Raw genomic sequence first — 14,983 nt, 5'->3', positions numbered from 1 at the left:
GCAAGCCCCATCCAACTACACCATTATTGGACCCTTATCATGGACCAAACTAAACTGGAATGGAAGTTTTCATAAAATAGAGTGGGTTTTCGAAAACAGAAAGAAAGAATTTTAACAAAAACTAACCGCAACACTAGACTTTTCACACTTTCACCTCATTCGATTATGGTTCGACGTGAAAGGTATTCATCACTGGGTTTGGTTTTGGGGAGACACAAATGGGTGTCTACACCTTCTTTTTTAGATTTTCTCTCTCTACTTAGGATATTTCTCTCTCTTAATTTCTCTCTCAACTTTTGTTCTTAATTACTTTCATTAATCCAGATTTCTTTTGGTAACAATTTCTTCTCCTTTAATTTCAGCTATTTCATTTACTTCTTTGATTATGTTTTGTTTTATTTATTTGATTAGTTTAGTTATGATTATGTCTGAGTAGTTTCATTCTAGGGTTTATGGGGGTCCATAATTAATATTAAGGGATAATTTGTTATTATTGATTATTGATATTGCATGATAATTTCTTATTGAATTGTTTTAATTCTTTGAAATTAGATTATGAATCGAGCAGATGTAATTTGATTGTGAATGTTTAGCAATATTGAATTGATGAATCGAGCATATGTTACTTTAATATTAAAGGCTATTTTTAATAGGAACTTAGATCTAGTAAATTGCGAGAGCCTGTTAGATCTATGTTGATTAATAAATTGCGAGAGCATGTTATTCATGTTATTTGTGCAATGTTAATTATTAATTATTATGTTTTATCCCAGAATATTAATTATTGGTGAACCTATGACCCTAGGCCTTCTTATTATTGTTTTTCTCCCTAAACTTATTCTTCGCAGTATAGAATTTATTCCCAAAAATATTGGTTACTTAGATAATTTAGATTATAATAATTAATTAGGAGTAAAAAGACTTGTTTCCCTGTGGAGTTCGACCCTACTTCCCTATCTACTTTAGTTAGAGGACTTAGGTATTTACTTTTGATTAGGGGATACGACTTTACCCTGTCAATTGACGGGTTTAGCTTAATGATTAATGGTTGTGTATAAGCTATTGGAATCAAGAAGGGGGTAATGGACAAATTAGTGGATTAGCTGACTTTAATATGCTTTAGTAGTTGTTCTAGCTATTGCCATGATAGCTATGGGCAATGAAAAGGGTCTTGCTACACCAATTGACTACTTAATGATTTTTTTTGAAAAATGGGAACCAGAACATGAAATAGACAGCTCTTATGGTGCTTTCTCTTCTATGCATATCAAATCCAGATAGAGCTAATGTCATAGAAACTTTGCCCTATCCTCTTCTTTTTCTTACTTGGTTTAACGGTACCTTTGGGAGGCTTGTCAAGATTTGACTTTAATAATATTGATGGTAGCTGCCGTGACATCTTTGGCTCTCAGTATTACATCAGAGCACATCAGAGCCTCACTTTATTGTTAATCAAATAGAGTTTAGGAAAAGGAGTATTGATATATATGGTTCTATTATTATATTTTTCCACAAACTACAACTACTTTAAAGTAATGTTGTGGTTATGAACCTCAAGAGCTATTGTTTTAGATTACCGTGCCTAATTTTTTTTAATAATTTTTTTAATGAAATTTTCATTTAGGCAGTCTTGTAGTGTTTCTTGTAAGTGATTAGGCTAAAGAGAAATGCTCTTTGGTTATTATTTAATTTTTTAATTTTTTTTAATCATAAATCAATGGTAGTGAATCTCACTTTCTATTGGTATTCATCAGAAAATTGGCATAATATAATAAGTCAAATTAGACATGCATAAATATGTGTATTGAAGCTATACACCATCGAAAATGGATGAGATAGAGTGGAATAGTTCAAAAGAACAAACATTGCACCAAAAAACTGTATATTTAGGGACAATGGCTGAGTAGCATACCTTTCGGCCAAGCTAATTTATGGGGGAAAAAACCTTTGATTGTGTTATTTGGGTATATCTTCAATGCCTCACTTATTAATTTGATGACACAATTGCTTGATTTTATCCGATTTGGTTTATTTAAGTTGATTTATTAAATGGGGTTTGTTTGATGTTTGAGGTACCCATTTTTTTTAATTTTTTGGGATTGAATTTTAGTTTAAAATTGATAAGATTTATGTGGGTTTGAGAATTTTGGATTCGGTTGTGATGATTTGTTGATAATTTTTCATGCTTTATAGGGTTTTGGAAGTTTGAGAAGCTAATCTGTTGAGTGAATTAAGAAGTAAGAGGTTGATTGTGTGTTTAAAGGTGAACAATTGTTCTACTTCATAGAAAAATATTTTGTTTGTTTGTAATTTGGATTTTACTAGAACAGAGTGAGAAAGAAAGAGAAGTAAGGAGAAAAAACGAGTGAAATAAAGAGAGAATGAGAAAGAGGGCCACGAGAGAGCAATAAGTATAGAAAGAGAAAGTAATAAAGCAATAAGGGAAAGTGGTGATAGGATTTACTTTATTATTTTATAATATTGCCTCCGTTTCATAATTAGAAGCCAGTTTTCCTTTTTTGGGTGTTCACAGACCAAGTAACCCCTATAATACTAACTAAGTTATATTATGCTAAATTTTTTATCGGTACCAATAGAAAATGAGCTTCACTCCACTACAATTATTTTTTTTAGCTTAGATAGATCATGTTTATTTTATTCATCATAACCTAAATCTAATTTCTATAAAATTGTTAGAAAATCTCTAATTTACTTTAATTGTGGCTTTATAATGTTTTGGATTGATGCAAAGTCACGGCATTAAGTGAGAGTTTATTTTCATTGAATTTATTGATTTTATACTCAAGCTCCCTGAATACATATAATCATATATGGTAATGAGTTTATTTTCATTGAATTCAATTTTTCTCAATTTTTTTGGATGGAAAGTGGTGGTGCTTATTTGCTTATTTTATTTGATGTTGTAGGTTGATGATCATGTTAGTCTAAAACAATATTAAGGAGGATTTGAAGCCAGTGAAGAATACCGACCATATGAATATTGCTTGATCTCAGGATTTGAAATTAGAACCAATTAAGCAAGATGTTTAATAGAGGATAGTAATTTTTATAATTAATCAAATGTAGCTTTTATTTCAACAAAGAATATGCAGTACAAGATGCTGCCTTCAATTCGATAATGTATACAATTTTTTAAGGGTGAGCAAATTATTTAGGCATGAGCAAACTATACGGAGGTGAACAAACTGTTTTAGAGTAATGTAATTTGAATATGATTTTTAGGAGTGAGAAATTCTTTGGAGGCGAACAAATTATTTAAAGATGAGCAAATTCGGTACGGGTAAGCAATTTATTTAGAAGGTAATTGCATATTACATTTAGAGGGTGAGGCAAACTATTTATAATGATCATGAGTATGTCATTTTGTATGATTTTTAGGGTTTAATAATTCTATAAGGATAAGCAAATACTTTAAGGGTGAGTAATTTTTATAAAGGTGAGGTAATAGTATACAATATTAATATACTTATAGACAATATGAATAATAACATCTCTATACTTAATTACAAAACGCTTTATTATTCTTAAAATTTCCATCTAACGTCAAATTATAACCTAACAAAACAATAACAATTATTTTTACTCCTTAACGATAAAAATAACAATTAGTATTATTCACTTACACTAACATTCTATCGGCACTTAATATTAGTTCATTGGGCTTGCGCACGATGGCTCAACTAGTGTAGTGTTAAAAGCCAAATTGAGTGTGACAGAACTCGTAATTTGTGGCTTGAGGTTGATTGTGGCAAGTTACTTGAATTCATAAATTTATCCCTTTTAATTTAGAGCAAATTTGGGAAAGTTGTATTCCACCTGAAATTACACCCTTTTGTACTCATGGATTCTCATCTAGTGTAATAAATATTTTGTTCTGCCTTTCAAAAAAAAAAAAAAAAAAAAATCCAAATTTTCTTATAGTAGAAAAATAATAAAGTACAAATAAAACAAACACATATCCCTTCCATCGTACGATATAGGGCCTACTTCATGAAGAATGAGAATTTAGTACATTAACCAATTAAAGAGTTTTTCCTCACTCTAAAGGATTAGGAATTTAGAATTTAGGGCTATCTATATAATTAATAAGTTAATAAGAAATAAGAAATTTCTTCCTCGCCATTTTCTGGTGTGCAGGTCTAGCTAGGCATCTCAGAAATTATTCGGAATTGCAAGAACCAAGAATACATGAATTTGAAATTTGTATACTGTAATATCACTAGACAATGGAGTAATGGATTGATTAAGCAACATAATTTACTGCGTGACTTTAATGTAAATATAGTATGGTAAAAAATTGTTACGAAGTATTATTATTACTGTACAAGCTCTTATAAATGATTGTATAACTCATTTTAGACACAAAGTTACTACACAACTATATTACACAAGACATAAAACACAGGCACGCAGCAACACGTGGCACGACTATGCTTTGATAGTTCATATATAATCTACCTAAACTAGATATGGAACTTAAACAAAACCTCATAAGTACACATCTACTACCTCCATTTCATATTATTTGTAACAATTTGACATAAAGTAGAGAGGAAAAATGTCTAATCGTTGCAAATAATATGAAACGGAGGTAGTATATGATTATAAGAGAACATCGGAAGATTGAGCCTCACGAGCAACCTTGATGAATACATCCTCCAAAGTGGTGTCAGCAAGTCCCCATGCTTGGACTGTGAATTTTTTCTTAAAGTTCTCGACTGTCTTGAAAACATCAGAAATCCGAATTTCATGTTTTGGGATCTCAAACTTTTGAGTTCCTGATATGTGGTATATCTTTTGAGCATTCGGCGAGAGGCTCATCACCATTGTTTCCACTTCTGTATCATGCTCTGCAGAAGTTGTCATTGTGAATACAAAGGACCCTCCATATCTTCCTTTAAGCTGCATTATACAAAAACAAAACACTATTTATATATGTATAGCAGAGAAAAGCAAGGTTACCTTATTGAGATGGTGTATGTGTATCCATGCAATGGTTGTTAGAATTCCTACCCAAATTTGACAATCCTATGATTTTACGATTCAAAAACATGCATCTGTGCTAAATCTTAAGCAGGGATAAACTCTTTTCAATCTGTTTGATTTGATTTTAAGCAGGGATCGTGCTCCACTAAGTGTAGTGCTACATCAGCACAATAGGTGTGCTTGCGTGTTTATAGTCAGGCACGGGAGAAGTGTCAAGTGAAGAGAAAATCTCACTTTAACTTAACAGGAATACTTTGGTGAGCAGTGCACAATGGCTGACTTGCTAGCAAATAGTCGAAGGTGTTAGCACATAACATGCTAGACCGACAATTTGGGTAGCATAGACTATGTTAGAATACTATCTTCTATATCTGTGATGATTAGAAGTAGAAATTACCTGCTTTGGGCCTCCTATACATTGCAAGCTGCCATCAACAAAAATGCCTATCCGATCACATAGAACTTCTGCCTCTTCCATAGAATGGGCTGAAAGAAGCAAAATAAGAGAGACAAAGAGAAAAGATATTAGGGATTACCTTAAGAAATATAACCATAAAGCATATTATGAGTCACATTCAACTAAATAACAAGTAAACGTATAGAAATATAGAATGGGTACTTGTGAGAATAATCGCTCTGTCTTGTTTAGCTTGCTTCACAACATTCCAAAGATTATTTCTTGAAGCGGGATCTAATCCAGTACTTGGTTCATCCATGTAAACAACCTTTAATAAGAAAAATCAATTAGAATATCCGAAGTCCAAAAAGTTACAAGCAGCAAAGTCACGGGACAAACCTTAGGGTCACCAATCAAGGAGATAGCAACACTAAGTCTCCTTTTCATTCCTCCACTATACTTTCCAGCAAATTTGTCAGCAACGCCACCATAATATAAATTGACGCTTTTTAAAGATTCATCAACTGCCTGTAGCAAACATAGAAATTACATTCCTCCTGATTTTTCAGAGCCTTTTCTTGTCCCATGCAATGACACTGTATATTAAACTTACCTGTGTTAAGGCAGAACCTTTAAGGTTCTTAAGTCTGCCATAAAAGATTAGATGCTCTCTTCCTGTTAGGGTCTCCCATAGCAGGCTGAGTAAAGGAAGAGTATAAATGCATTAGCACAAACGTGTAAACAAGTGTAACTCAAATGAAAATTTTAATCATTTTACTAGGATAAAAGACAGGAAACATACTCATGTTGTGGGCAAACACCCATGCTGGTGTATATATCATTCATTTGAGAACGGATGTCTGAACCCTCAACAAATGCTGCTCCAGATGTTGGCTCTGTGAGTCCAATCATCTACACGAGAAAAAAGAAGACATTGATCGTCTATTTTTCCATTTTGCAAACAAATAAACATTACACTATATTTTTCCTTTTATGTTAATTTTAGTCATCACCAAAACAAATCTCACATTCTGTATTAGTTTGCTGGATTCAAGAGCGAATAGTTGAAAATAAGTAAGATCACTAGTTCACTATGTGTTCCCTTGAAATTAATAAGAGAACGCTTGAATTATCAACACTAGTTCTTTTAACTTTAAATTTGCTTCAAAATTACTTAATGATCATACATGTGTTCAAAATCATACTCCCTCTTGCCCCCATTGGGGAGTAATTACATTAATAAGTTTGATGCAACAGAAAATTTGGTGGGACCAAACGTATTGTATGTGAGAGTAAAGTTGTGGTCCCCTCGTATGGAATAGAGCAAACTTAAAAGAAACAACCCAAAAGGGCATACTTAAATATATGAAGGTAGTACTTTTGAAGTCATGCACATATGTAGCAAGCAAAGGGAACAATGTTCTCACCATGCTGATGAAAGAGGTTTTCCCAGCCCCATTTGGGCCAAGCATCCCAAAGCACTCACCACGAGGCACAGCGAGAGATAATCCTTTAACTGCAAGCTTTGGGGGGTTCCCATCCCTACCAGGATAGATCTTTCTCAGGCTGCTGCAAATTATAGAAGTGCTTGAACTTGATTCTGATAACAGCTGATCCACCCTCTCCCTCTGTTCAAGATTGCAGAGATGTTAACAACTTCTTAGTGATTGTACAGTAAAAATATTCATGTGGAAACTAAAAACATATTTATATTTTAGGAGTCTTCTCTCAAGATTAAACCCTAACTTATCAAAAGGATGGGCAGGGGGAATAGAGAGAGATTTTACTATATAAGGGGAAAAAAAAAAATCTAAGAATGGTTCTATTATCTAATCTAAGTTTTGTACAAGTGCACAAAGTGCAGGCTATCTGTCTGACACTCAGGTTAAATGCAAGGCTCTATGAACTTTTATGAGAGATGTTATGATGTTGACCAGCTGCATCTGAGTGTTTTCATCACACTGATGGCCAGTGTGGTCTGTGGAAGTCCTAGATAGTCATGAAGTGCCTAGGAGGCCACATGCACTAAAAGAGTTTTAAGAGTTGGTTAGAAGAGCGTTGACATAGGAAATTTGCACAACACTACCATGTTTTTAGCCCTTTTTCAGAGGCAAAGAAAACATACTGCCCCAATATAACTCATGCTTAGGTAATGACCACCCAAAGAAAACATAATACTCTACGTTACAGTTTGCAGTGGCTTCCAAATGAATATTGACCAATACAAAGAGACTTAAAAAAAGCAGCATTTGCATGTATAATTGGGATATAATTCCAAAGATAGTATGATATGTTCATTCCCAATTTTAAAACACTTGTTACTTTAAATGAAGATTACAAAGTACAAACAAATATGTATACAATGGTTTAAAAAGAATTACCTCTTGCACAACATCAGCTTTCTCCATCTCCACAAAGACTTTTGATCCTTGTTTGTGTAAACTACGCTTTCGTGAAATAGAATTTGACTTTCTTAGCAAGCTGCGGAAGAATAATAGAGGATTTCTCTTCCCACCACTTCCGGATGATATAACTTGATCAATGTAATATGCAATAGGAAGCATGATCAACCACTCAATGAACATGATGATCATAATCTCTTTCATCCCATTCCTGCTGTCACCCAAGTTTTCCCACCGCATACCATGGGTGCTCATTTGATTCCCAAGATAAGAATATTGCCCGAGCTCATATAAACCTCGATACAAAGAGAATCCAGGATATAGCTCCATAACAATAATCCATCCTCCTACAATAAAAATCCAAAATAGATAAGAACCACATGAATTTCATTATATCAACTGACAAAATTTATGAATTTCCCAAGTCCAATTAAGAATATAGCAATTCAAGCCCATGCATAATTTGCGTTAGATACCTACCAATCTATTGCTTGTTATGCAACTAAGTGCTATCATATACTTCCTCTATTTCATTTTAGTTGACACACTTTGACTTTTGCCACAATTACATGAGTTACTTTGACTTCATTTTGTGACTACTTTTAAGAAAAAACATAGCCGAGTGGGGTCTTGTATGATTTGTCTCAAAAATTTCGCAAGTATCAAATTTTTATAATTTTTGGCGGTACATAATTGAAGTTATGCATTGGTAAAAGCCTCTAAACAAAATGCATCAACTATTATGAAACGATGAGGTATAAAGATAGATCTAAATTCGTGCATTGCTTGCTTCACATTTTATAAAATGCGTATGACAGCTCATAAAATTTTGACATTGAAAATACTAAATTAAAAAGGATACCATAGAACAGTAAGGGTTATTTGTGAAGCCAGAATCAGTTCATCAAAGATTTTAAATAACTATATTTAGTTTGTATAAGAAACCTTTTTCTATCAAATTGGCTGTAAATGATGAAGTTTCATCTTCAAGTGTGTATGGCACATGAAAATCTACTAAATCCATCACATATACCATTATATCTATAAATGTACTTGATTATTATTGTAGCATATATTTTTGTACATAAAAACCCCTAAATGTTGTATACTTGCATAGTTGCATTAACCCCCGAAGTGCAGAGGGAAATGGGCAATGCTAAAGAGTATATACTTTTCACCGATTGACAAATTTGCATCTGTTATTGAGAACAATGACATGTGTGAATGACCAAAACAAATATGTAGAATAATGGAAAATAGAAATCAGTGACGATTTACTTGGAAAAGAGGTATCTTCAATGAAATTTTGAAATAGGAATCCTCCCAACAGCCCGGTACCAAACGTCAGTAAATAACCTACAGCTGAAAGAAATTGAGACAACATATTAGAATCATGACAGTTTAGCAGACTACTTCAGTGTAAGAAGGCGGTAATAGGATAAAATTCACACCTCTTGCAGACAAAACATTCGAGAACAAGGGGGCTACAAGAAAAGCCATTGAAATCTGCAAATTCATATAGATGAAATAGAATACAAATTGGATGCTGTAATCATTTAATGTGAAGATTTTTAGTCCTGCAGAGAATACAATACAAGGCATGAGAGATATACATAGTAAAACACTTGTTGTATGTTAAAGGGTAAAAAAATATGAAGTAGTACTTATGTTTGGTTTTATTTACCAATAAGTGATCCGAGTACCACAAAACATATCATGTAGATCACAGATAAAGCTAGAAAGTAAGCATAGGAAATTGTCCAATATGGACCATCACCAAGCCCATGCATTTTCATCATAATACGCAGTCGTTGTTGTTTTTCATAAACCAGAGCAGTTAGCACAACCTGCATCAAAATACAAAATTCATAAGAAATAAATTAAATTTTTAAAAAAAATTATGTGAATTTCTCAGTAAAATAGGCAAACACCATGGCATAATGATTACGTCAACTGCATACACAAATAGCCTACAATTTAAACTTTGAGGCACCTGAATACTTTGTAAGGATTTAAGAAATGTGATAGATAATTTATAATTCAAGACATGTTGGGGAAAATATTTGACTGCACAACAGTTTAACTGCCTCTACTTTGAATTTTTTTTTTCCTGTTCTATCCTATTTATTAAAAGTTGGGGAATGAAGAGGTGGTTTTGGGCTTTTAGCATTATCACTTCTATCTGTAAAGTAGAAGGGAGTGTAGGTTATGCAAGTATTGTAGATTCACAATGAGCTCCAGTTAAATACTATCCTCTTCTCCTTTTAGCATTATCACTTCTCCATATAATTGCGTACACCCTTCAAGATGTTCATTCACACCAAGAATATGCTTGTCTTTAAAAGGAAATTATAATTAACATAGACCATTTAGCATGTCTTTTGACTTGACTAAGGTAACTTTGAGTCTTTCCATATAAGCTTGATCACACTTTAAATCCTTCATTTAGATACCTTAATAACCAAAGCATAGCATTGCCTTTTTAAACTGAGATTGGCATCAAAACTAAAATTTACAATCTCCAAAAAAAAAATAAAATAAATAAATAATACTCCCATTTTTAAGTGCTTGTTTCTTGAATTTTATGGGAATTTAGGGTGGATGGAGAGAGTATGTAACATTCTTGAAATGAAGAGAATTTTATATGGGAAAAGTAAAAAAGTACATAGTAAATCATACAGTTGAGTTATTTTACATTGAAAAGGTCAAATTAAATGGTTTTTAATGACACTGAAATTTGGGAAAATGTTGGGCTTTTTCATATGGGAAAGGTAAAGAAGTAGATTTGTAATGATAAAATTATGTGGTACTTTTAGTAATAGACACTTAATTCTAAGACACCCAATTAAGGAAGTAGGCACTTAATAATGGGACAGAGGGAGCAAAACACAAGGATCATCATGCAAACACAACAATACTGGTGAAGGTGGATGATAGGATTGATTTTATTAGCTTAACTTTCATAAAATGAGTAAGATGTTGCTGATGGGTGCCCCAATAACTTCTGAATTTTATTCACTTCCCTCAATAAGATAATAAACTCTCATTACAAAGTATCCATCACAAGCTACTGAAGACAACTTATGTATATTGTACATTCAACTGGACTTGCTATAAGACATTAAAGTCCAATCGCTAAGTTTCATAATATATAATAGAGCTATGGCTGCAAAAAAAATAAAGGGAAAATCCAATATATGGTGCTTTTATAAGATAAAAACATTTGAAAGATAAAACATACTTACAGGAAATAGTGCTATAATGACATATGTGAAAAATTGCGCACTGAGGAGAGACGAAAGATCAACTCTAAGCTGACTTCCAGGCTTTGGCATTTCCTTGACATACTCAAGAAGCATTTTGGTACCAGGTCCGAATAGACTTTGAAGGTAGGCATTAGACACCTGTAATATAAAATTGAATGTTTATACTGAATAAACATACAAAAATGGACATAAAAGCATAGAAAATCATAGCATAGGGATAAAGATTAGTGCATAAAGCTCCTAGCAGAGCAAAAAATTTGTTCCCACTTTGACTTTCAAATCTGATTTAAGGTGACAATGAGCAATTGCACCAAAGCATCTACTACCATTTGGGTTGAACGCCAACATTTGGTACAAATGTACAATTGCTAAAATGTACTATGATAGAGATTATTTCAAATCACCACAATTGAGAGAAGAGCACATATACAAGAGAGGGCAGGAAATAAATGAGCCAACAAGCTAGAACATTAATATAAATAATAAAATCAAATGAGGAAAACAAACAAAAGGAAAATCTCAATGACTGCTGAGCCTAAAAGACAAGCAAGGAGCTAGAAAATTACCTGATTGACTGAACGTGGTACACGTAGCAATCCAATTGTAGAAAATCCACTGTCATTTTTGTACGTTGAATTGTACCATATGCTCACATTGTAGTTGTTCATGTTTGAGTTGAGAAAATCATATGCTGTTAAAAGGAAAAAAAAAAAAATATTTAGAAGCGAATTTAGAAAATTATATATGGGAAAAGAAGTGATTCTACAAACTTAGTTTTAAAATTGCTAAGGACTTACCAGACACATATTCATTTATCTTCCTTTCTGGGTTACCTTTACGGTAACCCTTGTACAACTCATCATTAATATCAGATGAACTATTGCGCCATAGATGAAGACCTTGAGCACATTCTACATCTATATAAGAGAATCAATAAGATCATTAGAGCAAAAAGCCACAAGGTAGTACATGGGAAGGAGTGAGAGAGAGAGAGTCCTCGGGAATTCTAAAATTAAGGTAGTACTAAAGGATGAAAGGACATATCTTTTGAGATGCAATATGGACAGTCAATTTGACAAGAAAACCTTCTTGTGTATACACATTCATGCGCGGCACACAAAGTACGGTAGAAGAGAAAAGGTGGGAAACAGTTTATTCTCATACAAATGAATACATGTTTAAAGTTAGATAATCTTAGAAACTTTATTAAAAGATTTGACATCCAGAATTCATTAACAAAAATTTTAGGATATATAGAAATGTTGTTACTTGTATATTGTAAAATAAAGGTTGCCACAGTGGTAATGACTAATGGGTTAAAGATTTTTCGTGCAAGATCCAATTATTTAACTAATTAAGCTATTCAATTTATATGATTACCACTCTATTAGTAGCTTATTTCTATTTTATTTCTTTAATAATTTCTTCTATTATATATTGTTGATTGCCAAATCTTAAGGGTTAAACGCTGACTAAGCTACTTACACGGTTAATTAGTACTTCCTCCATTTTTTTTAAACAATCCCTTTAACTTTCTACACCATTCACATAAGTTACTTTAACTATTACTTATATATGTGATGTATTGACAAGGTATAATTTTACTTATGCACGATGTTGTTAGATTGGCCTCAATGTGTACTTTACTAATATGTAACTTTTAAAAATTTTGTAAATGCATAATAAGACGTATTATGGTTAATGTAATAAGTTAATCTGAACTTATCTAAACTTATTCACTGCTGAACATAAGTTCGGATAAGTTAATATAATAAGCTCATAAGTGAATATAACATGCAGATAAGTTAATCTGAATTTATTCATTGCTCGTAGAAAAATAAGCTATGAAAAGCCAGAAATCTAGTTATACCTAGCTGCATAGATGATGATATAACCTCTTCGGGTAAAGACAACGATGAGTTGGACTGGCAGAATGGTCTCACAAAGTAAAGAGGAAGGCCGGAGGAGTAAGCAGGATCAAGAAAATTCTCTGTTGCTGGCATCGAAATTGTTCCCTGAAACAGTTGAAGGCGTCAAGATTTCATATCTTTCCATAACAACTAGTGAAGACAAAGTGGATGCCTAAACACTTACCAAGACATTGTTTGCCAAACTAAGTAAAGGGTTAGAGGAATTCAAAGGGGAAGTCGGAAACAGGTTGCTGGCCATGCCTAGAAAGATCATAAATCACATAATCAAACAAAGTTCCAAGAAACTCAAAGTGAAAAATCTTTGTACATATACGACACAGAGAAGAGATGTACCTTGCCCCAATGTTCGATTAGTCCCGGTCACAAGTACAGTGACAGGACAATTACCTGTCCGTCTACATGACTCGCTAGGCAAGTTTGGAAATGTAAGACCATCAGTTCTCACAGCGCGACTCAGTGGATCAGGAAGTTGAAGCAATGCAGGCCATTTTTGGGGATTAGGAATCGGACAACTAGAAGCTTGATCTAATGTTGAATATTGAATCCCACATTCAGTTTTACCATTAACTTGAGCACATCCACATTTGTACTTATCTTTGTTCAATTCATTGTCTATTGCTCGTTGCAAAACAGCAAGAAGAACACAAAGTAAAACTGGAAAAATTATGAGACAACAATTCGAACGTTTGTTTCGTCTCTGCAATGTATAGTTCAGGCAACAGCAAAGTTAACATAGTAATTTAATTAGTCACAATGTTATAAGCTTATAACCTTCTCAATTTCAAATGAATTGACATAATTAAGCAATATGATAAAATGATGATCATCTAGATGTAAGAATCTAATAGTAAGCAAATTTATGTCTAGACAATTGATTTCTCAATATCTTAGAATTCATAGATCACCCACCAACTCTATTTAATTAACACTAAAAAAATCTTAAAAATTAATCTCAATCAACATACATTCCAAGATCACCCACAATATAAACACCCCCAAATTCACAACTTGAGCCACATTTGACTAAAATTTTACTCCCAACATCCGGATTAAGTTATCACATCGTTAGTTTAAATCACATGACTATTAAATCGAAATAATCCCGAAACAAAGGGCATGACAAATTACTTTAATTTAAATCACACATATACACAAACCCACTAAGAAGTAAGAAAACACCAACTACAACAATATTAACACTACATTCAACAAATAAACATTTGAATTATCATATTACACAAACCCCGTTAAAAAAAACCCAAGTTCTATACATCTAATTATCTAAACCCATAAAATGAGTTTTCAAAAAAAAATAAAAAAAAAATATAAATGAAGCTTAAATTAATTGCACCCAATAAAAAAATTTTAAAAAATAAAAATAAAAATGCAGAAAAAAGGTACCTGAAAAACCAAGTTTTTTCGGAGAAGAGCATTGGCCTGAGTAGAAAAACTGGCGCGCCCATGTGAAGGAATTGCCATGGAATTTTTTTTGAAACAAACAAATTCAAACCAACTGGGTTTGTGAGTTTGACCGTTAAATTTAAGAGAGGTTTTGTTCTTTAAAGTACGAATTTACCCTCATGGAAAAAGATAGACTTTTTTTTTTGGGTAAATTGCGTTGAAATTTCCATCTGATTACCTCTGTAATCACGGAAGTTGTACTCTAATTTTATATCATTAGTGTTATAATCTAATACGAGTACAGCTTATGCGTTGTCATTAGATTCGAAATAGTCAAAATTCAACCCCATCATCCCCTTGGTAAATCCTAAGTAAATTATTTGTATAACATTATTACCAATCTATATCTCCATAATGTAAAATAACCTCGAAATTTTAATTGTATATATTTCATATGTTTATTACCAATTTATATTCCCATCTATATATGTACAACAACCTCGAAATTTTATTTGTACTTTATATATAATTCATATGTTTTTGATATTATATATAAAGTGTTATAAAAGCAAATGATGT

The 14,983-nt window shown here is 32.6% G+C and overlaps 1 protein-coding gene across 1 annotated transcript; it reads right to left on the bottom strand.

Moving 5' to 3' along the window:
- Nucleotides 1–4,291: 4,291 nt before the first annotated feature.
- LOC145557433 (ABC transporter A family member 7-like) lies at nt 4,292–14,493 on the bottom strand. The gene is made up of 18 exons (XM_081618616.1): nt 14,405–14,493; nt 13,337–13,700; nt 13,167–13,243; nt 12,943–13,087; nt 11,870–11,989; nt 11,639–11,763; nt 11,052–11,210; nt 9,491–9,653; nt 9,258–9,383; nt 9,085–9,168; nt 7,786–8,153; nt 6,832–7,032; nt 6,207–6,316; nt 6,018–6,102; nt 5,804–5,932; nt 5,627–5,732; nt 5,405–5,493; nt 4,292–4,923 (listed from the first exon to the last, which is right to left on the bottom strand). The coding sequence occupies exons 1-18, from the start codon at nt 14,480–14,482 to the stop codon at nt 4,624–4,626; spliced, it is 2,829 nt and encodes a 942-aa protein (XP_081474742.1). The 5' UTR covers nt 14,483–14,493; the 3' UTR covers nt 4,292–4,623.
- Between the last annotated feature and the right edge of the window lie 490 nt (nt 14,494–14,983).

This window comes from Chenopodium album, chromosome 9, assembly GCF_948465745.1.
Source record: "Chenopodium album chromosome 9, dcCheAlbu1.1, whole genome shotgun sequence".
Taxonomy (NCBI): domain Eukaryota; kingdom Viridiplantae; phylum Streptophyta; class Magnoliopsida; order Caryophyllales; family Amaranthaceae; genus Chenopodium; species Chenopodium album.
This window is presented reverse-complemented; position numbering and strand designations above follow the sequence as displayed.

Coding starts and splice junctions, on each gene's coding strand:
- LOC145557433 (XM_081618616.1), bottom strand. CDS start 14,482: ATGGCAATTCCTTCACATGGGCGCGCCAGTTTTTCTACTCAGGCCAAT. Junction 11,990..12,942: donor ATCATCATCTATGCAGCTAG/GTATAACTAGAT, acceptor TCTCTTATATAG/ATGTAGAATGTGCTCAAGGT. Junction 7,033..7,785: donor AAGCTGATGTTGTGCAAGAG/GTAATTCTTTTT, acceptor AATCTTGAACAG/AGGGAGAGGGTGGATCAGCT.